This window comes from Chelon labrosus (genome assembly GCF_963514085.1).
Source record: "Chelon labrosus genome assembly, chromosome: 7".
NCBI lineage: Eukaryota > Metazoa > Chordata > Actinopteri > Mugiliformes > Mugilidae > Chelon > Chelon labrosus.
Genome location: NC_140343.1, coordinates 23,886,891 through 23,910,410, shown reverse-complemented (window position 1 = coordinate 23,910,410; position 23,520 = coordinate 23,886,891). Strand labels below are relative to the sequence as shown.

The window sequence follows — 23,520 nt, the reverse complement described above, 5'->3', positions numbered from 1 at the left end:
GACGATGCACTGACCTCTCCACCATAGCATGGTGCTAATACCTTAGTGTTTAAAGAGCCAGATGATAGTGCAGTTTGTTTTTTACTAATCAGATCAGAGATTTTCTTACTGTTCTCAGAATCCTCTAATTCAATTTGGCAAATTCACTCCTGAGATTCTATCATTACTAAAGAGGACTTCTTGAGTATCTTTCTGGTCAAGCACCTACATGCTTGATCACTCAGTTTGGCTCGACAGCCAACTCTGTGAAGAGTCCTGGTAGTTTCAAACTTCTTCCATTTCACATTTTTGAGGTCAGTCTGCTCATGGAAACACTCAAAACTTTAGAAATGGTTTTGCGGCCCTGCTCAGACCTTTACCTTGTTAATGTTTTATTATGGAGGTCAGCAGAGAGTTCCTTGGACTTCTTGGCTTGGTTTTTGTCCTGACAGGTTGTGTGAAGTGAAAATTATATATACAGGTGTGTGCCTTTCTAAACTCTCTGTTCATTTAGCTTGTCACAGATGGCCCGTCAAGCTTTACACACGTATCAAGTATTATTAAAGATAACAAGATGCACAATTTGGAGTGCCAGAGGGTCTGGATGCTTTTCTAAATGAGAGGTTTTAGTTTTGTAGTTCACTAAATAAATTCACAACACTGAACAGTGTGCACAAAATATTAGATTTTTTTTACGAGGCAGTTGTACAGTGGAGCAATAAAAATGTCTTCTTATAGCTTTGTCCTTGGGTCAGCTGTTCTGGCTTTTTCTCCTTTTAGGTCAAAGTAAGACTCCATGGAATATGGTTATTTCAAAAGTGTCCAGCTTTAGTTGCAGTTTTGGTTATGAGATACAGTAGTTACTGCTCTGACAACAGGCAGTACAACGCAAAGTCATTGCACTGGCTGATATTCCTCCAGGTACACCTGCATCCGCATTGTGAGTATAATAGCAATGTTGTTTGGCATACTGTAATGCTATAAAATGGTTTAACACTGCGGGGAGGTGGCAGTCTGCAAATGGCATCATACCCATCCACTGAGATAAATTAAACCACTCCATTAGACATACACAACAATTCATAAATTGTCTCCCATTCCTTCTGATAGCTTGCAAGACATTGCTTATTATGTAACTGCCTGTTCATTTAATTACTACAGATAAAAGTCCTTGTTGAGTTGAACTGTTTATCACAAACCTGCTGCCCTGTCTCTCTGCAGCGTTCTCTCTACAAATTCTCTATGTTTCAGGATGATAAGATGGCCCTCACTGAAATTAAACTTTGTGTGGTCACATGTACCTTTTTTTCTGAAATCCGTTTTTTATGGATTAAAATGCATATTCTCTATAGTCTGGCTTTCGCCAGCCTGATCTGACGGCGGATTCTTTTCCGCCTGCAGATCAGTCTGGAAACCGACACATTCATTTCTCCTGCAGCCGATCCACTTTTTCTGGAGCCAATCACAAACGGGCTTATCCGCCTGGCGCGCTATTGGTGGGTTCAAAACGATGACATCAGAGAAGCGACGGTAAAGTCGGCAAGCAGCTTGTTGTTTACATGAAACATGGCAGCCACCAGAGCACAGCTATCCGTCGACGCCGCTGTCGCTGCTGTTTTAAAGGATTTCAAAGGCAAGTTTTCTTTGAAAACGGAACAGAAACTTGCACTGGAAGAATTCATACAAAAGAAAGACGTGTTTGCCGAGTTTTGCGTCGCTCTGCAAAGTACGTCACCCGGATCGATGGTCTGATTGGTGAATGACTATACAATTGCGTACAGAGTCATTTGAACTATGCCCGTTGTTTACGCCTCTTGTGCAGTAGAAATTACATGGCAGACTCCCCAGACTAAGTTCAAAGATTGAGTTCAAAGATTGAACTTAGTCTGGCGAAAGCCAGACTATATTCTCTATGCATAGTCCAAAAAAACTCTTTTAACATTGCCCATTTCTTGGTGTTTGGCCTGCCGGTTTACTGTTGAATAAACACCCGAGGGACTTTCCATTTCAATCCAAATTGAATCTTTTTCAGTGATCAAATATTGTAAAATCTATTAAGCCAAGCTCTCTCCAGACAGTGCACATTTGGAATACCTATAGTACCAGCTAGCATGTTTCAAATAAAGCGGTAAGTACTGTTATTTGATTACTTTTCAAAGCAAAAATTTTCATGGCACATTTTGACTTGAGTGTGAGTGTGAGTGAGTGGTGTTTAATCATCACACATCAAGAACTTTGCTCTAATCACTCAGACAAATTTAAGGTTTACCAGACCTTGAACACTCTATTGTTAGGGAATTCCAGCATTTCAGTTCATGGCAGACAGTTGCATGTGGACTTGTTGGAGCTCCAAGTGTGATTTAAGCTGAAAGTAACATTATGTCAGCTGATGGTGTACTAAAACTGGACAGATGTAGAATCGGTGGTTGCTAGGGAACTCACTGAACTCTGGATGGTGGATAAAATGAATATATTTATGGTACATTCTGGTTAGGAAAAGGTTCCTGGAGCTGTCTGGAATCTGTAAGTATGCTCACCTTTCCACCGGGAACAATCTGACCAGCATTAAATCATCAGGTAAAATGCCTGATGGCTACCCTGGTAGAGCCTTTGAGCAGTCTGAACCAGTGGACCGTGGCTATATGAGGCATCTCTAGGTGAACCTGCATCAAACTGTGTGAAGCAGAGCACTGGGGAATAAGTGAGCTCAGTGAACTCCGACCACATATACCAAGGTGTTGTAAAGAAAACAACACAGGAATGGACAATGCATGTGAGAGTGAAGATCAGCACAACATTTCAGAAATTGTGCTTTTTAATGTACTCTGTTGATCTCAACAATAAATAAAGAAAAACTGAGATTTCAAGCTGTCAAACAGTCGGGCTGGGAAGATATCTGCAGTTTTTTTTTTCTCCATGTAGCTGTCAGGAAATCAAATAACCTCTTATTAATGTCACCAACAAGCACCATTTGATGTGTATAATTGTTCAAACTGAGTATCGACAAGTCAAAGAACATAGTGCACAGTGCTAACTGTTCCTAGTTACGACTGAATCACATAGAAAAGCATGGCATCACAACATCTGCATAAATCGCAATATTTATTGTCCAATTTCTACCTCTCCAATGTGTTTAACTGTTTAGTACGTGCTTATTTTAATTATAAATATGTTAGAAAATATTCTGTGAATAAGTGCTTTTGCCCATTTTTCCAGAATATTTGGAACTTTCAATATCTGTCAGTTATGTACAATTCACTGCATGTCATAAGAGTGTAATAACCTTCCCTAAGAGGCACAAGTGAAAATTACCATAATGACACCTTATTGGCTGTAAAGTACAGCATCTCAGGTTACACGAAATGTTGGAACTTTTCAGACGTATACCATGACGTAATTACAGTAATCCAAAATCCACCGTCGGCAACACATTGGGTTTTAAGGGGCAATGTTAATCGTTAACCACATTTTATGACACTTATTCATTAAGAGTAAGAGGTCTTTTCTGATTCTGAACAATATCTTGTTTAGGTAAGAGCAATATTTCTAATAACTTTTCACATAAAACTATGAGTGTTAAAGAAAACCAAAAACCATATTAATCTTGAAACATGAGCTGTAAAATATGGCAGTGTGCCTTCACCGCAAAGCGCCAAGGTTTTCCTTTAGAGACATGTGTCAATGATGTTGAATGCGGTAAAAGAGAAAGGTGCAGTGTTCAGCCCACTCATCGACATGACCCACGGAAATGGCAACCTCTGAAATCATTGAGGCTCAAACCCATACTTCAGACACCCACCTTTTTCAGGGTCTGTTAGTGCAAGCTTGAGGAACACTCCAAATAATCCATTCACAAGCAATGTGTGAAAATTGAGTCGCTGATGCATGCAGCTGTTTATGTAAAGACTCATTTGCAAATTGAAATAGGAGAGCCCGCTTCCTCTTGCTCTTCCTGATCTCTGGGGCGATCAGGAGATGCACCGCCAAAGGAAGGACAAAATGGATTTTTTCTACCAGACTAAACCGCCGTGTTGGGCTAGCTGTCAGTGACTGTTACTGTTGTAGACTGTCCCTTTGACCCTGAATAAAGTCCAGTCAGCCTGTTCCTGAGTACTGCTGGTCCCCTTAGGGCAATTTAAAAAAAACTGTTGTTTAGTGTTTAAAACTAGTAACTGGGTTCCATTATTAAATATTGCTAATTCTGCGTGCTGTACATTTTCATAGCGCTCTACAAGAATGATACCTACAAACACAAACCAGTGTCTGAGCAGTTTCCAGTTTTCTGAGCGCTCCATTGCACATTGAACTGCAACAAATGTAGCATCTCAAGAACAAACTTCCTTTTGTCTACAACATTCCTTTTACTTGTAGCTTTACACTGATCGGGCATAACATTATGACCACCTTCCTAATATTGTGTAGGTCTTCCTTGTGGCTCCAAAACAGTCGTGACTCATCAGAGAATGGACATGGGCCTTCTGAGGGTGTCCTGTGGTGTCTGGTAACAGGATGTTGTTAGTGGGGGCCTTTGAGGAGAGGGGGCTCTGTGGATCATCCCACAGATACTTGATCAGTTTGGGATCTGGTGAATTTGGAGGCCAGGTCAACACCTTGTGCTTTTTTGAGTTGTTCCTAAATCGTTTTTGTGTGTGTGTGCCTGTGTCAGGCTGCATCCTGCTGGGGATGGCTGCTGCCATCAAGGAGTGTCATTGCTATGGGGTGGGGGTGCCTGGTCTGGTCTAGGTGGGTGGTACATCTCTAAGTAACATCCACACGAATGCCAAATGTTTCCCAGCAGAACATTGCAATGTTACAAGATGGTCAATGTTATTCACTTCTCCTGTCAGTGGTTTTAATGTTATGGCTGATTGGTGTTCGTGGAAACTGTTGACTCTACCTAACCGTGTACAGTAGTGCAGAATTAGCAATATTACATAGTGAAACCCTGTTACTAATGAGGTCAAGCCACTTCCCATCCACTCAACTCCAAATACAGGCTGAAGCAGACACAGGCTTGGAATGGTCTTTATTTACAACATTGACTTAATTAACAAGTGAATTCACCCGAGCTATGGTGTGCTGCCAGATTACTTTGGCCATCCAGATGCTCTTGATAGCAGGATGAATTTGCAGCTGCCTCTTTTGTTCCCCCAGTGACACCCAGTGGCGAACTATCAAGACAGAAGAAAGACAGAGAGAGAAAGGATCAGATGTAGATGCAAAGAAAACAAGATAGCGAGACGGACAGAGAGAAACAGAGGGTGCGTGCTTACTCTGGGAACCCCAACAGAGTCCAAATGAATATCTCAACACACTATTGATCTGGGCACTGTCACTACTATTTTTTATTTCAGCCCTCCCGCCTCCTACTACCAGTCTCTCCATCTTTTGCTCTCTGGCTGTCAAATTCAAATTCATCTTTTTTTACTCTCTCTCTCTCCCTCCCTCCCTTGCTCACACTGTCTCTCTCTCATATGGTGCCCCAGGGTATAATCAAATAACTGCCACAGAGATGGAGTATATCAGGAACTGGCATGCAGCTCAGTGTATGTGTGCTTGAAGGTCTGCTTTCCAAGCTAATGTGCTCACAAAAATAGAAAGGTCCTCGAGGGGTTAGTTACTGGACAGGCTTGAGCTTAGAGTTAAAGAATAGACAAAGGCATGTTTCAGGCGTCTAGTCTGTGGCATTTGTGCTACATTTCAGAAATCACACTAATCAAAATACTGTGTGTTGAGCTCACTATTGCAGATGCTTTCCCTTGTATTTGATCAGCAACAAAGCGAGACTTGAAATACTGATACAATAAAACTGCACATCCATGCATGCGTACCTTACGTGTTTATGCTTCTGGATTGAGTCTGTTGTCAGGGTTTTGGGCTGAGCCCTTATCACCATAACATTGTCCCTTCACAGCCAGGCCGTATCTCCTAATATTACAACCTGATTGTGTTGTTCAGAAGGTTATAACAGTTCCTTCAGTCAATTTGGATGGGACCACACTCATGCACACCTTGGGCAAATTTGCACCCTCCTTAAATAATGCTGCAGTTTCATGTAGTGTCAGCATCAGGCAATCAAGTATATGCAAGAGCTCACATTATTTATAATGCTGACTGACTGATTTTTAGATTTTTTACTTGCCAATTACAGTAATGGAGGATACAGTGATTACTGCTGTGCTTTAAAAATCATATCCCGTGTTATTAAAATATGTCATTTGACAACAATCTAGCCAATTTTTCAGTATTTGCATTAGGGGTTGTACCGACTAGTCGACTTTACTGCTGTGCCGTGACGCTTTAAGCAGGAAGTCAACTTGTCGTCGATCACGTGACAATAACAACAGGGACGCCTCCAAGAAGACGGGGGAAGGAGCCCAGTCTTTCATTGCAGCAAACTAGCAGCGGTTCATCAAGTGTGTGGAAGTACTTCACTTAAGATGAAGCCCCTTCTACTGTGACATGCAGAATATGTTAGTTAGTTCTGAATAAAACAAATGCACTACTGTATTACACACTCATTTGAAACAGCTCCATATCTTATTTTGTGTGAAACACTACAATATGTATTCAGGTCAAGAATATAGATTTCACTGTTGCAAAGCATTACTTTATAACTGTGTTTGTATGTGTGACGTTATCGACTAGTCAGTGTCGACTCGAAGTCATTAAACCCCTAATCTGAATGGCAACTGGGGCATAATCAAGATCATAGTAAGATTGTGGCAACAATTGTTGTTCATGTCTTTAGCATTGAGGTAATTGTATTTAGAAATAAGTCTAATACCGCATACCATTTAACCAGGATCACAGCGCTTAAAATGACCTATTTCTGATAACGATGATAAAGATTTTCTGTGGTAAAGCCTGCCAAACCACACTGAACAGGTGTCTCTGGGACTGTAAATTGTGCGGAGGTTAATTGTCCAATGTGGACACAATTCCGTTTTTTGGAGGATTTGACTCAACATTTCATATTGAGTTTAACTTTCACATACCTGCCCATATACCATTACCCCTGTGGTGTAATGTTACTGTTTGTCTTTGTCTGCGTGAAACCTTCACAGGAAGTTTGTACTGAGAAAAACAGAGACCATTAACCAGGCTTTACTTGGTCCTGCTGCCTAATCAGCCAGTAACTCCCCTAGATCCTCCAAGTAATACCAGCCAAGCAGAAGAGGACGAGGGAGAGAAGTCGAATAAGAGAAAATGAAGGATAAATGAAGAAAATGTGGGGAATTAGAGATGAGGAGTAATGGGATGATGAGAAAATACTGCTGCGCCGAAGACAGGGTAGCAATAAGAATTAGAGAGAGAGAGAGAGAGAGGTCATTGGTAAGAGTCGGGGAAGAACAATATAAAGGTGAAGGAAAAGTCATCAGTTTCTTGCCGAAGTATTTGCTTTAATATCTGGACTCCAGACTTTGAGCATGCAGAGATTCAGCCTTTCTCTGCGACGTTAGTTTTCAGCTAAAAGCAAAATCTATAGATGTCACAGTAGATCCTAGAACAGTTTAGTCAGTATTTTTTAGTGTTAAAGAAACTAATCATCAGCAGAGTAGCATGGTCAAAATTTGATCTTTAATTTTGCCCAAAGTCACACCACCCAATAATCAGGATCATTTCCAGTGATCCAACTATTTTTGTTTTCCACCTGTCTCTTCAATTTTTGAGAATGCAATACCTCTAGGGTCAAATCGGAGGCCAAAGGCCAAAGCCGGCGTGATCTTGCAAAACAAGTTTAGGCCTTTAATCATTATATCATGTATAATACAAGAGGCCCAAAGTTATGACAGTTTATATCCAAACTTGCAAAGGCCAGCTTCACTGGGACATCATCATGTTGTTTGTGTCACTTTGTTTTAGTGTACATGATGAACGTATTAATTATTTAAGGAAGTCATGATGGAATATACATGGGAATCTTTTTTTTTTGGTCCAAATAACGCCATCATCCAGTAGTGTCAATTGGCGTTTAATCAGCACTACACAGACTCCCTGTACTAACAGAAATGTTGAAAATGTAGTTTGTAATTTCTGACATTCCCTTTGTCTGTGTTTGCCACCTACACACTTTATACAGTCACCCATGAAGTGTTCACTGGAGTTCTGCGCCCTCTCTGCGGTCTGCGCTTGTCTTCTTTTCGCAGTTTGAGCATGTGTCTCTCTGAATACTGATGTTGTTGTTGCGCTTTGCCTTAGGTTCCCTGTCTAATTAATCATTACCACCCAGGGTGACTCTCTGATGAATATCAGAGGGTGCATTTTACTGTGTATGCTGGTGAAGAGTATTTTGTTTTCGGGAAGCTTTACATTTTGAATATTTTTCTCTTTCTTTCCCTGTCATGTTTGAATTAATATTCTTGTTTGGTACATTTTACTCTACAGCTCTCAGAGTGCATGCTAGCGAGAAGACTATGAAGTAAACTTCTGTTGATGTTTTTAATGTTGAAGCTTTGTAAGGGGTATAGGTTGATATATCTGCATCCAAATAAATGCCATGGATGTAAATCTTTGGGGGATACATACTGCACATCTGATAATTATTATGGTATTGCACAGGGATGGATCACACTCACTATCAAGTTGGTCAGCAATAGCTATTGATAAAATGTTATCAGCCACTGTAGCTTAAAGGAGTGATATGAGGCAAAGAGGGGACAAGAGGATGATGGTGTGAGATTGGTTTGTGGTAGAATTTTTTTTAACTTATTGTTTTAGTTGTTCCTTAAGGCTTTGTCGTCAAGATGCTTAACACTCCTTTTTTACGATGTAGACAATTTGAGTACTTGAATACTTTGGTTATCCAAATGGTCAAATGGAGAGTCTGCCTGGTACAGTTTTTCACTTAAATCTTTATAGAATATGACTGTTCTGAGGCATCTCTTTAAATTGTTTGTACAGTTATAATCAGTTGGTTGCTCAATGAGTTCAGTGCCCTTTCTGGGCATGAGATACTTGTCATAAGGGTGTTATCTACTATCTAATAAGGGCGGGTTTGAAAGATATGATATCGATTCCTAAAATCCTCTGAGGGATTTCGTTAGATGTATGCCACGGCCTGCATCCTCTCGTCTCACGAGACAGGTTCAAGAGACCACACAAGGAGATTAGTCAACGTGTGATGGAGATCCAACTCTGAGAGCACCGCCAGGACTCAAAGCTGATCAGATTTAAAAGGTATGACAACAGACAAGAGCTGCATCAATTCAGGAAATTAGAAGCAATACCCAGCCCTACTATCTTATATATAATATATTTTAAGGCAACAATAAAAATGTTCTTTGGTCTATCACAAATGTATCAGTAAGAGCCTACTGGCACTGGCACGGAAATCCAATCTCTGAAGTCTCACCTGTCCATAGAGACCAGGACCATGCATGTGGCCCTAATGGTTTTGGAGCTATTCCTGATTTAGTTCAGGAAGTTTGCTGTAGGCAACCCTTACTTTCCAGGATCCTAAAGCCTGAAGAGGTTAATTATGACCAGACTGTGTGCTGTTTGGATTTAGAGTTTTAACAGTGCCTACGCAGCCGCAGGTTATACATCAAATGTTACCTTTTGTGTCCGAACGGATTCATGGGTGTCAGTATTTGTATGAACACACATGTGGATAATAAATATAAGTGTGCACGTCTGCTGTTAGACAGTTAATGATAGCTGCGAATGTTCCCTGGCAGGGCCCGACTCCATCAACTACTTATTTCACAAGCATGACTGGCTGTCGAACCTCACTCCAGCAGAGTTTTAAAACCACAGTTTTACAGTGAGGGAATCCAATTACACTCAGCACCTGGATAGACAGGGCGAACAGGATACTGACTACGAAAAGGAGAAGAAAAAAAAAAATCAATGACAATTCAGCTGAGGTGGAACTAAGCTCGACGATGCAGCTCCCTTTCTCCGCTCTGCACTCATTTTGTGATAAAAGTGAATGTCTGTCTGGGTGTTTATTTCACACGAACTTAGCACATTAACCTCTTGAACACTCTCAAAGATTATTTTTTGTTTTGTTTTATTGCTCTTCCTCTTCCTTTGTTCTCTGCTCTCTCTCTCTCCATCTCTCCACACTATTAGTATCTCCCTTTCCCTCTCACTGCTTTCATCTCCGTTGTGTCTGAGTTTGAGCCTGCATTCAAGGATGTGTCAGTGTAATCCACTACGAATGTAACATGTCTGATTCACTGTATATCCTGTTTCAAACATCTATCAACTCTAGCCTAACCTGGCTCCTGACTTTTGAATCCCAAATGATGCAGATAGGTCTGGTGTTGTGTGGTTGTCAACATCTGTTTCACCCAATTGGAGAAGCATTCATCTATTAAGAGCACCGTTGGTATGATTAATGCTAAACTGCACTACGCTGTCAAAGATACCACCAGCCGGTTTGTTATCATCATTAATTAATACAAGACTGGACAAAAGAGACGGCATCAGGAGTTTCCCAAAAAGAGAGGTAAAAAGAGTAAAAATAAAAGCAGATATGCTATCAACTAAGTGCTGGGGAGTGTTGTGGATTATTCCTCCCACATTAGCCATCCACCCCTGGTGAGGTGTAGCTGCAGCCGCTTGAAGGTGCATACTGATATGGGTGGTTAGGTTTCTCTTGTCGGCCATAAAGCATCTCATTCAGGTTTCTGTATCACAGTTACTGAGACTGAGTTTGCCGTCTCCGAAGAAGAATAAAAGCTCTGGTCATGCAACTCTACCTTTCTTCATAGATGAGATAGTTCAGACTGGAAAAGCTGGTTACTAGCTACACCGATCAGCCACAACATTATGACCACATTCCAAATATTGTGTTAGTGCCCTTGTGTGTCTGTGTCAGGCTGCATCCTGCTGGGGATGGCTACTGCCATCAAGGAGTGTCATTGCTATGGGGTGGGGGTGCCTGGTCTGGTCTAGGTGGGTGGTACATGTTTAAGTAACAGCCACATGAATGCCAGTCCACTACTTTACAAGACTTGAAGAGCCTTACTCTTGGTGGTAAAGTGAGCAAATGTGAGACTTATTTGACTCTGTTCTTGAATCTGTTCTTGAACCTCTTCCGCTCTCTTCCTGTGCAGAACTGCAAGCAGCTTGAATGTTTCTTAAAAGCGTATTTGTTGTCACAGATTAGTCGTATATTATTGTAATTTCTCAGAAACATGGCTGTCCAGTGGTGTAGAAGACCGTCAGATGTGATCACAAGCGATGCAAATTTGAGAGAGTGAATGGTAAAGGGAAATTCACCATTCAACAACATTTGCTCCTCTTCTTTGTCTGGTTGAATACATTTAGGATCATGTCTTATTATTATTTATACTTTTAATATTAACGATGATTAACATAATGTCAATATGTGTTTAGGAATTCTTTACTTTTTGCAGATCTTTCTGGAAAAAACAACAACAACCGCAAACCACTGAAATGCATTCTTTGCAGAAGAATCCACTTATTATCAGCATTGTAGCATTTGCTGAGCAGGAGACCTGTGAATTTATTTTCTGACGGTTTTGAAGTGTGTTCGGCTTCCTGTTATCTCAGCTCTTACTTTCATCAGTTGTCATGATCGCTCTCTAAAAAGTACTGTCTCTGCTCTATAAACAATGCATTCATCATTTCACACAGTTCTAGTATCACTTTGTCAAAGGAAAGTCTCAAAGAGGCTTTTAAGTTCAATTTAATGATGAGGATTGTACAGGGTGGGTAAAATAAACAAGTATTTTTGAGATGGTAGCATTCAAAGAACTGAAATAAGAGATATATATGTATATAATACTCTCAGCCTGATATTGTTCCTTTAGTCCTTCTGTCTTACCTGTCTTTTCTCTTGTGTGGCCAAGTTTCGGGATATGGGTCTAAGGGAAGTTTAGTTGATAATGCTTTTAAATAAGGTGATTTTATCTAAATCTGGATGCAATACACATTTTTGTCCTTAGATCAAAAATGCTATTCAGTATCTAATGATATTTATTTTTATTTTTTTTACATCTTCACAAAATCTTGGACAGAGATCAAGTCCTCAGACAACATTTTAAAGACACTATTTTTTTGGTACATAAAAGAAAATCTAATCTATGCAATAAATTGGTAAGAGCCATTATATTGCCTCAAACAGACTCTCCTGGATCTCCTTAAAGAGGGAAACTACCCCTGTGGAAACTGTGAACACAGCTGTACTTGAAAAATTAGCATTGGAGGCGTGCACAAACATGGTTATTCATTCATTCGTTCATTCTCTGTTAACACTTATCCTCTAGAGCAGGGATGTGAAAGGGTGGTAAAGGGAAAAGGTGTATATATCACGCTTGTTATGCAAATGAGTTAGTGTACTCATTAACCTGAATGCTTAGGAATATATTTTTAATTCACTGTTACTTGTAACAGGGTTGTGCTCGGTGGGAACAGTGATGCTGTGCTTTGTAATGAAGGATGGTTGGCAGGACAGGAGTAGGTTTGGTGGTTTTGATGTGAAGGACATCACAGAGATGGTTGTTGGTCATTCTGCCTGCCTTTTTTTCCAGACACATTAATCCTATGACGTTAGTGAGACATTTTTTTTACGAAGTTACCTCCTGAGAAAGGTTTCCCATGTCAGCCAATGAGTTGAGTACTTCAGAACTGGCTTTTGTGGTGTTTCTTGTGTTTTGTTAGCATGGAAAAACGCCGTTGTAGAGTTTGCAGACTAACTGCCATTTGCTTAACTCTCTGCTCTCGTTCAGCACCAGTGTAGATTTGTTTTTTGTAGTCTTGTCGTATATTCTAAACTTTCATCACAGCAACAGTTTCATTGCATATCAAACAGACACCTTTTCTTTAAAAAACATATTCACTTTCCCATTGTGTCTCATATTAAAATTAAAAAATGAAAACTAAATAGTACAATACAGTCAAGTGCAAGTTCCATGTGTGGGCAATATAGTTTGGACAGCGCCGCTCCAGAGAGTTGCTGAGGTTGGGGGGATGGGTGTTGGAGCTTATCCCAGCTACCATTGTGTGAGCTAAACCCTGGATAGATTCCCAGTCTATTACAGGGCACAAACAAGGTTATATACCTGTGCAAATGCTGAAATTCTGCAAGGTGTGAATTACGGGAGGTTTGGGACACCAGGACAGTCGGAACTTATGAGACCTGAAAAAAATACCAGTCCACAATCAAAATGATAATCCAAACCGCAAACAGAGAAAACCGGGCACTTCAGTCGCAACTCAGAGCGGCCCCATTGGCCACAAGGTTGCCTTCTCTTTCTGCCCTTGTGCTTAACGCTCTGATGATTAACTAGAGACAGGTGCGTTCAACCATCTGCTCCAGGAGCGGTGGAAGCAATGAAATGATGATGAAAGCACAAAGGAGAAGACACACAAGGAACGTCCGGAAACACTCACGGCACAACCTGCTCTCACCGATTGCGCAAGGCAATGGAGATGCTGTAGTTAAGCTGTTTGGCAGGTTTAATAGACTTTTCTTTTTACGTTCTGAGCTAGATTGTGTCACATATCTGTAGAATGTCTGTTAAATTGAGCTTGTTTCTAACTTTTGCTTTAAATGACAGTTTACTTCACCTAAGGCTGGCTTGCCTTACTTTTCATAAGCTAACCAATGCTAGCATTTCAAATCTTGGGTAAACAGCTTGTTAGCTGTGCCTTAGGCTTGGCATTTCAGAATCAATGTACTGTATTATTTAATGTTAGCTAACACTAATGTAGTAGAGTCAGTGACATGATGAGGGATTTTTAATTATTATTTTAATAATCATATGTGGTTGTGGTGATTCAGTTTAGTATAGTACTTTTTTCGTATTGGCTTTATAAACCTCTAAGAGATGCAGTAGATGGGTAATTGAACAATATTAAAAATCATTTATGTTGAAGGCTGAGTAATTGTATTATTATTATTAATAATAATAATGATAATAATAATAATAATTCTTTATTGAAGTGAACATGAGCAAGAGGAGAGGAAATATTCGCCACTTATTTAAGCTAAAAAAGTATTAAGTTGAAACGTGTTAAATTTATAACATGAGGGGATTATGCAACCTGTATTTGTTAATAGTGTCTTCGGCTTTGGTACAGCATTGTGTTTGGTTGGGCCATAGAGAGTATAAAGATGGATGGCGGAGGCAAAAGCAAGTAGAGCTCCCCCTGGTGACTGGCTGACTAAAACACCAAGATGCATGTCAAATAATTTTTTTTTCAATTATTGTTTCAGTCATTTTAGGTAGTTAATATAATGTTGATGGATGTTCAAGTGTCAAATTTTTGGATAAGTTTGGTTTAAGTTAGTTATTTGAGGCTATAGAAACTGTAGCATAATAGCATCTGCCACTCTGTAAAGCTGTCCTGTGGGACCATGAGATTTGTAAAAATATATATATATATATATTTAAAAGTAAGCACAGTGTATAATCCAACATTTCATTGTAACTGGTGCAGGTAGAGCAGAGGGTAGTATTAATTAAATAGCGTCGGTTTGCCCAGTGTGAGGAAGTGGGGATGCATTGTCCATATTTACACAGTCTATGGCTTGGGCAGATACAATTGTCACTGTTGAGTGTTTGTGGACTTGCTTGCTGTTTTGTGCTAGAGTCTTTTGTTGGTGACCATCCATCTATTATCATTTGTTATGGCTGTGACTCAGTAGGTAGAGCAGGTTGTTTGTGTGTGTGTGAATGGGCAGATGTGTCACTGTGACTGTAAAGGGCTTCAAATACCAACAGGTAGAAAAGCACTAAACACAAGACCATTTACCACTTATCCTCCCATTAGACGACCACAGACTACAGAAATTATCATCCTCAGCAGACTGTAGAGATGATGTTGAGTAAGAACGATTCTGACTTGGACTTCCTGTAAGTTCTGGAGGACATGGTGATTTGCAGCTGAATGTTGAAGTAAACATGGTGAAGATGTAAAAGGCAAGGTGTGTCTTCAGCAGGGACATTTTATTTTGGCCAGAAATTGTGTTTTCATGCAGCTCAATCAGCTGAGGCTGCAAAAAAGCTGTGGTAGCCCATGGGGCAGATTTTCAGCTTAGTAGAGCTTGTTTTCCCAAGCTGAAGTCCTCCAAGCAGATTTAGAGATTTTCAATCAGCTTTAGCAGGAACTCATTGTTTCCTTAGGTTTGTCCGAAACATCTTTATGTTCAGCGTGCCCTCCCCCATGCCAAGTTCCCGCACTTCTGGCTTCTTCCGAAATGCACACAAGCTCACTCCTAGTTGTAGTTTAAATTTGAAGATCATGGTGGTCAGATGTTATCTGTACGCAGAGATGCATCTGCATCCATTTAGTTCTCATTATTTTGCGGATATTCACAAAAATCTTAGCTTTCTACACTCCGGCATCTGCCTTTGCTGACCCAGATTGTTGTCGTAGAGCATTACATAAGCAGCTTTGCACACTGTAGGCAACACTTTCACCAGCTTCAAGATGTTGCCCTCTCGGATGGGTTTGCATTGAATAGATGAGGCTTGTCAAAAGAACCATCAGTTGTGTTTTGCTGATGCTGTGCTATTTTATAGCAAATAGCCTCGTTCAACTATTGTAGCAATCCATATTATGGCAAGAACAGCTCAACAAAGAAAAGGAAAACAACAGTCCATCATTACTTCGCCACATAAAGTGCAATCTCGATAGTTTATTAACTTCAACTTGAGGAAACTTTGAAACCCTGTGATGAAAATGTCTCTGCAAAGATTGTTGGTAAAATAGTTGCAAAGAAAGAGAACTGTTGGGGCCATAGGAAACCTGAGCAATGGAAATTAGATCAGTGGAATCAGTGGAGACCTTGACTTTGGTCTGATGCAAGGCCAATGTCTGATGCAAAAGTTTTGATTTCAGCTGCTGTTTCTGTATGAAACACAGAAAAGGTGGACAAATGCTATACCTACGTGTGGTGCCCATAATGAAGCTTGAAAGAGGAGCTTCACGGGTGACTTTGTTGGCCATTTATTCAGAATCAAAGGTAATCCAAACCTTGTTTTGTATTTAGAAGGACCATCCTTTGTTACATGCATATATTCTCTGTATTGGCTGTTTGACCAGAAACAAAATGATGGATGCATTAGATGAACTGACCCCCTTTGTCCCCAAATCTAAATCCAGTTGGGATGAAATAAAAAAAAACTTTTGGGAATCCCTTCAAGACTGTTGGAAAAGCCCCAGGTGAAGACTCCATGAAGCTGGTTGATAGAATGAAGAGTGTACAAAGCTGGTGCACACAGCATGCTTCTTATTAATTCATGACATCATGTGCATGACGGTTTCATACGGATCCCCTCTCATGCACTGGTCATGGGGGGGTTGTAAGTTTCAAAAGTTACTCACAAAACTCTCATTTTCCTTCACTATAAAAATAACAAGCGGGATTAACAGTGCACATTCCGTGTTGTCTGTTGATTCATCCACGCGAGATCAATTATGCATTATTTATGCCATCAAAAAGCTGCTCGAGCAAAGCAGCAGAGGAATCTGGTGGTCATATTTGATTTATTTTCTCCTTCTTTTCATCCCTTCGCCTTCCTTGCTGCATAGCCTCCATTGCACCACTTTACAGTATATACTGTTTATCAGTTCTATGTCCAGAGAGCGCTTCTCGTGTTTGCCTACTGTAGGACCCATGCCGCTCTCGGTGAAGCCTCCATTGCACGCTCTTGCTGTGCAATTGATTTTACATTATTCTGTTGGAGGTTTAATCAGAGAACTTTTGTGGATAGTTCTTGTTCTGCAGTCAGTCAAAATGAACTCATTTTCCTCAGTCCATTTTTCCATCGTCTTATTCTGAGCATCTCATTTGACTTTTTCAGTTGGATCTGTTATGTCCGATTAGGCAAGTAACTGCAGAGACTAGTGAGTGGCCGAATGATTAAGAGTGAGGTGATTTTGCTCCATATTCTAATTGACTTTGTCCGTATCTGTTGAATGGAATTTAGTTTCCCTCCTAAGATTCCAGGACTTGGATTACTTTTTCTAATCAGATGCGCTGATAGTTACAGGAGACTGAGGTATCAGTAAATGCAACATACATTTAAGTTGCAGTAAAAAAACACATTTTATGTTTTGCGTTTTTTGACAATTCATTGTGTACATCAACTTCCTCTCTGCCTCATTTTTGTAGTTGATAAAGGTATAATTTTGAGCTAGTTTTGGTGCCAGTGGTAATATTTTTTTTTCCGTTAATGATTGCCACACCAGCGACTATGTAATGACTTTCAAATGACATCCAGAAATGCTGATGCTGATGATTCACAGGCACAACTAAGATTCAGCTGCAAGCGTATGACAGCATATATACCGATCAGCCACACCGCTGACAGGAGAAGGAAATAACATTGTCACACACACAAAAACAGTTTAGGAACAACTAAAAAAAACACGAAAAACATCAAAAGGTGTTGACCTGGCCTCCAAATTCACTAGATCCCAAACTGATCAAGTATCTGTGGGATGATCCACAGAGGCCCCTCCCCTAACAACATTCTGTTGCCAGACACCGCAGGACACCCTCAGAAGGTCCATGTCCGTTCTTTGATGAGTCACAGCTGTTTTGGAGGCAGAAGGGACACAATATTAGGAAGGTGGTCATAATGTTATACCTGATCGGTGTATACTACTGGTGTTCCAAAAGAGCGGCTGTTAATGGCTATGGAGTTATAACAGTTCAAGAAACACAAATATATGGTTTGCTGGTAATAGGAGTATTCTTATACTGCCACTGCTACTACTACCAGCAGGGATGGCAGAAATAGAGCTATGGAGAATCAGAATCAGGCTTCTCTTTATTGCCGCATGTGTTCACACATATGAGGATTTGTTGTGGTGTTTAGTACAATACATGTACATATAAGTCCAGAAAACTGAACAATAAAGAAATATACAAGAAATATAAATAGAGGATAAACTGTATACATATATGTATAGCCGAAATCCCGGTCAGTACAGAATAATATGGATAGAAATCCTTGGGGCTAAGTTACTGCTTTACGCATAGGGTAATCATACAGACTTACCCGCAGTTTTCATTTTGAGACTGTTTATATGTCACAACGTATAGAAAGGAACTTTTAAAACAATTTGAATTGCTCATTTAACTGCTTACCTCTTTTCCTACTTTTCCTACTTGTTACTCCCTTGATGTTCCGTCTGCTTCCAGCTGCCCTAGACTGAAACTCTGTGCATATTGCATTGATGACAGTAGAAAAGAAAGTTTTCTCTCAATAATGAATACAGTCTCGTGTTTTGATAGATCACAGTATTCAAAATTTATGACTACCGGCGAAAAACTAGCCAACGAGACGCAGAAGTGAAACTTGCTCCTCTTCGGGCTACCTTGCATAGTCTACTCTATGTCTATGGAGACAATGAACACATGCACGACCTGGCAGTGTAATGGAGTCCGTTTCATTACTTTATGAAACTGAAGTAAAGAAAATGAAAATAAATGCTAATAAAAATCAGTCCGACTCAGACACATGGGGTCACTTTTACATGATTTCACCTGTGCTTTCTCCAGTCAAAAGTGGGCAATTCACTATTTTTTGTTTTGTTTTTGAAATGAGATTTGAATCACACACTTGAAACTTGACAGATGCTCTGCTCTCTGAAGGTCACGGAGCATTGAATGCACCACCTGATGTGATCTTGCGGGAAAGCAAATGTAAAGAAAACTGAGACTGCTGTGCAAAAACTTGCTTCATCGTCGTAATACTGTACTCAGAAATAAAAATGCAGAAGGCTAGATGAGTGTAGATAAGAAAATGTTTGGGGAGATGGGGTTAACATTAGTTCATTAGTGAATCCATTTTAATATCTATCAACTGTATCTTAGCTAATGTTGGCCTCGAGGGCTAGAATGTCAGCTGCTTTATATCTTTGTGGACTTGTTTCTCTCACCGGCTCTTGTTCAAATACTGATGTAATCATCCAGTTTTGGTCCTAAATATCTTATCAAATATATTAGCTAAGGGTAAACCTGAAGAGTGTCCATTAACCTGATTTGATCATCAATTCAATCGATGAATAAAAGGCTATGATAGTGCTTTTGTCGTATAATAATAATGTCTCTAAAGGGCATTAGGTACGAGCAGGTCTAAGTGCCGAGATGAAGGCACGGAGACAGCCTGTACTGTGAAGATGAAGCAAGAACTAGATAAGCAGTACAAAGGCCTCCAAGTACAAAGTGAATGGATCTCAGGTATCTTTCATCACGGCTATTGCCTTCTTGTTTAAAAGCTTGGGTGCTCCGTTGCCCTTCATCCCGGCCCTGTGAAGTAGGGAACAGAGTGTCCCATTTGGCTAATGGTACTGTACTGTGGGTGGGGGGCATGCTGTGGACCAAATGCACAGTATATAGGCAGGGATCTGTCAATGCTTGTAACAATATTAAAAAAAAAAATAATGATAAAAATGATATTGCCATGTGTCAATTTTTAATGTAATAACCACTTATTTCTTATAATTTTAAGATTTTCTGTTCGTGCACAAATGAAACAAATTGATAAAAGCTCATCTCCTCTCCTTGTTCTGTATTATTGCAGTGGAGGGTTGTGTTACATAATATTATACAGCATATTACGTGTGTTCCTCTACAGGGACAGATTTGTAAAATCTTCCCATCTTGCCATCATCGCTGAGCAGGATTTTGTTTATCTTTTTTTTTCACTGTTTTAGACATGACCTATTTCCGATTGTATTCCGATACCTATTGTATTTATTTGCGTGCGTGTCCTAGCCACGTTTGACACTGCAGTTGCAGAGAACCACAGTCTGCCCACAGAGACAGGCAGCAACAGAAGCCTCCAGGGTTTAAATAGCACTTGAAGCCATGGTTTTGTGAGAGTGCACAACAGATGTAACCATGTGTTTCATCCTAATTCTGCTCTGAATGTAGGCGCCGAGGCCTCTTTTGGGGGAACGCTGCACATATTCACCTTGACATCCACAACAGGGGCACATTTTGAGGCAGATGTTGTGTTCTATAATTCACATATTGATTCAGAGGCAGTGTGAAAGAATTGATAAAAACTTTCTCCATTGTCCTGTCCAAATGCGAGAATTATTCAGTAAAACCTCTGCTCCTCGTGTGCCTACACTGCGCCTGCAATATTGACGGGCTGAGACTGGCAATACAGCGCATTTTTCAGCTGCTTTTCCTGTCTGAAGCCTTTAACCATTTCCTTTTCACGGTTTGCAGTTTTTTGAGGCTTTGTTCCTGCATTGAGTCAAGCATTTTCTTTTTTGTGAGCATAGAAAGAAATGGGCCCTGGCATGCCAATACAAAGTTTAATTCACAGACACACAATTTGTATTATTAGTGATAAACATAACATTTTCTTCATCTTAACTAAGTGTTGCAGTTAAGTATATATACACTGCCTGGCCAAAAAACAAAGTCGCCACCAAAAAAAGTGTCACACACTCTAATATTTCGTTGGACCGCCTATAGCTTTGATTACAGCACGCATTCTCTGTGGTATTGTTTCGATAAGCTTCTGCAGTGTCACAAGATTTATTTCCATCCAGTGTTGCATTCATTTTTCACCAAGCTCTTGTATTGATGATGGGATAGTCTGACCACTGCACAAAGCTTTCTCCAGCACATAGTAAAACTGGAAATCCCAAATTGTACTCACCAAAATGAAGCTTCAACTATCTTTGTCCTTGCTTGTTCAAAACTCTATTTCCAGCTTAAACATTCAGACTTTGTCATGATTTTAATCAGCCAATAGTGTCTCCTTCTGTTGTCCGGGGACCAGGTCATGCTCATTAGCTCACCACTCCCATTTCCATCCAGATCTCCAGTATTCTTAGGATACACCACCAGTGTCAGCCCTGGGGGATTCCCATACGAAGCACCGTCTTACCCTCCAACTATGGTGCTACAATTATGTATAACACTCCCTTTTCTCTTTGTGAGCACATTATTACATACAGTATTTACTGTTCCATCAGAAGTAAGTCTCTCCTGATTGAAAATAAAAATAAAAGTTTCTGATTCATTCTCATAGAATTTTACATGGATGTACGATGCCCTATTTATAATACGGTGCGACACTACACTCACATAATTATTGTATATATATCACAAATATTTTTATCAGGAATTCTAAAAGTTTAAACCCACCGTGCAGGATGATAATAAATAATGATAAATGTGTGCCTAACACTAGTAGGATCCTCAGGCTTTGTCAAACATTTCTTGACTTCCAGGCTCCTCTGTGCAGAAATGTACTGTATGCGTCTGCTACTTAATTTGATAAAGAATCCTCCACAAAGGCAGTGCCACGGCTCAGTGAGGTGCTTTGTTTTTCGGACATTACAAAATATACTGAGGTGACAGTAAGGTTATTTTAGGGTGTGTGCAGGCAAAGTTACGTGACTTTGTGTCAGCATCTAAGACTGTGCGTGTGTGTATTTGACAGCAGAACAAAACGTCCTGGCAGCCGGGTGGCCTTGAGAGCATTTACTATTGTTTCCTGTCAAAAACTTGACAAGTCACTCTTTCCTACTCCTAGACTAGGACAGAGCTATTTGCTATGGAAAGAACAAGATCGAAATCATTGTGGTCCCATGATAACGGAAAGGTTTCTAAATGAGATAATGATTTGGCTTGAAAAGTCAGGACGGAGGAAGTTTAGAAGATACTCTGTAACAGTCGCCCTTTCTTGTCTCTCTCTCACCTCTCTTTTCAGACCACCAGTTTTCTGTCAGAGGCACAATTTTCTGCAGAGTCACCAGAAACCCTGGATCCACTGTTCAAGTTCCATGAAACCATCGCTAAGGTAGGACCGTTATTATTAATCGTACTTCTAAAAGTAAACTCTCTATAGCTCAGTAGCTGTTATGACTACCCAGTCAAACAAGCATGCATAAGCAAGGAGTACCTACTATTGTACCTAGTCTATGTCTGAGTTGAGAAGACGGACATAAAGAACTGATAAAATGGAGTAGGAGATGAATGTTGAGAATACAAAGGTCGGCAGATGGAAGGCAGTGTTTTCAAATACCTTTCAAACCATTTATACTTAGGTATAAATGGTTTGAAAGGTGCTTTAGGTATACTTATTGTAATCAACAAAGCATGATTCATTCTGATAAACTCTTTTAGAAATGTCAATAAAAACCATGTCAAGTCTGGGAGATGGACTGATACCTACGTATAAAGTCTGCAGTTGTATATTGCTGTACCATAGCCTCTGGAGACCAGAGGCAGCATTGGGAACACTGTAGCTGAGATACTCCCTAGTCGTGAATGAAGAAGAAGACGAAATCTCGCTTCATGCTTGTGTCCAGTTCTGTTAAGTTAAGTCCATAAGCTCAATCACTGTTGTGTCGAAACAGATAGAGAGCTGTTTCGACACAACAGTGATTGAGCTTATGGAAGGACTGCAGGGAGCAATGGTACAAGGAGCAGCCACAGTGAGCTATCAGATGAAGAGCTGGCAGGCACTTGGTTAACTAAGTTCAGTTATTTCCCAACTTCTTTATTCTAACAACAGTAGGTTGTTAGTTCATTTGTTTGTTTTAGACGACATTTGTTGTCACCACCAGTATATATAGATATTGAGACTGAGACTGAGGCTGAGTAATAACTTGAATATCCTTCCATTGATTATGGCCACTTACTCTGAAGATTTGCACTGCATGGAACTAGCCAGCGTGGCATAGTCCAACACCCCCACTCATTTTTACTTCTTTAGTTGATATAAATTGGAAAGCTAACTCCTTAGCTTGCTAGAGTTTTGCAGCAGCTTCCAGGTTTGACCAAATGAGGACATGTCACACTGGCTGCCCATCACTCAGTCATTATATTGTACGTCAACTAAGTGTCAAATGCTATAGTGAGGTTAGATTATAGATTAACATCTAAAACAATTAATTATTGATCTACATGTAGTACCTTTGATCATCTACCGGTCAGTGGCGATCAATGTATTGGGTCATGGGGCAGGTCGCCAGTCTATTACAGGACTAAGGCAAAGAGACATAACCATTCACAATCATATGCACACCTGGGGCCAATTTATGTGGGAATGTGAGAGGAATAACCAAAGGAATAACTGAACATGCAAAGTCTGCATAGAAAGACACCAGCCTAAATATTCTAATGGATCATTTTGAGTATTAATAGCACAGTTAATTCTCCTAAACGAACAGCTCATCCAAAATCTAAATATTTTACCTTAAGCTCCTCAGCGTCACTTTCTTCAAAGCTCCAGAAGGTTTTTACGCTCACTCAGCAGTGGAAGCAGGAAGTTGTATTAGAGGTTTCCTCAGATACAGAGCCTACTTTGTCAGGCTCCGGAACGTGAGTTGCAAAACACATACAGAGGCACTGGTACCAGGCAGCTGTTGCTAGGCAACCACAAAGCCAGCTGCTGTCAGTCACTCACTTGGTGTACCAAATGAAATTAGCAGGTTCGTTAGCTAAGTACAGTGCAAAAAAAGTGAACACACTCTTTGGCTGCAACAGTTAAAGCCGGATGGTGTTTATTGATGTTTACTGGAGATGAAGCAGGCTGTGCAGGAGCAATCAGCGCTGTCTTTACTTTCACGGCTTCG

The 23,520-nt window shown here is 40.2% G+C and overlaps 1 protein-coding gene across 1 annotated transcript in view; it reads left to right on the top strand.

Annotated features, from left to right (window-relative positions):
- Positions 1-23,520, top strand: part of naaladl2 (N-acetylated alpha-linked acidic dipeptidase like 2) — a 372,313-nt gene that overhangs the window by 284,196 nt on the left and 64,597 nt on the right. Inside the window, exon 13 of the mRNA XM_084547593.1 lies at positions 21,651-21,740. Coding sequence (XP_084403719.1) covers positions 21,651-21,740 — 90 coding nt within the window. The remainder of the gene's footprint in view (positions 1-21,650; positions 21,741-23,520) is intronic.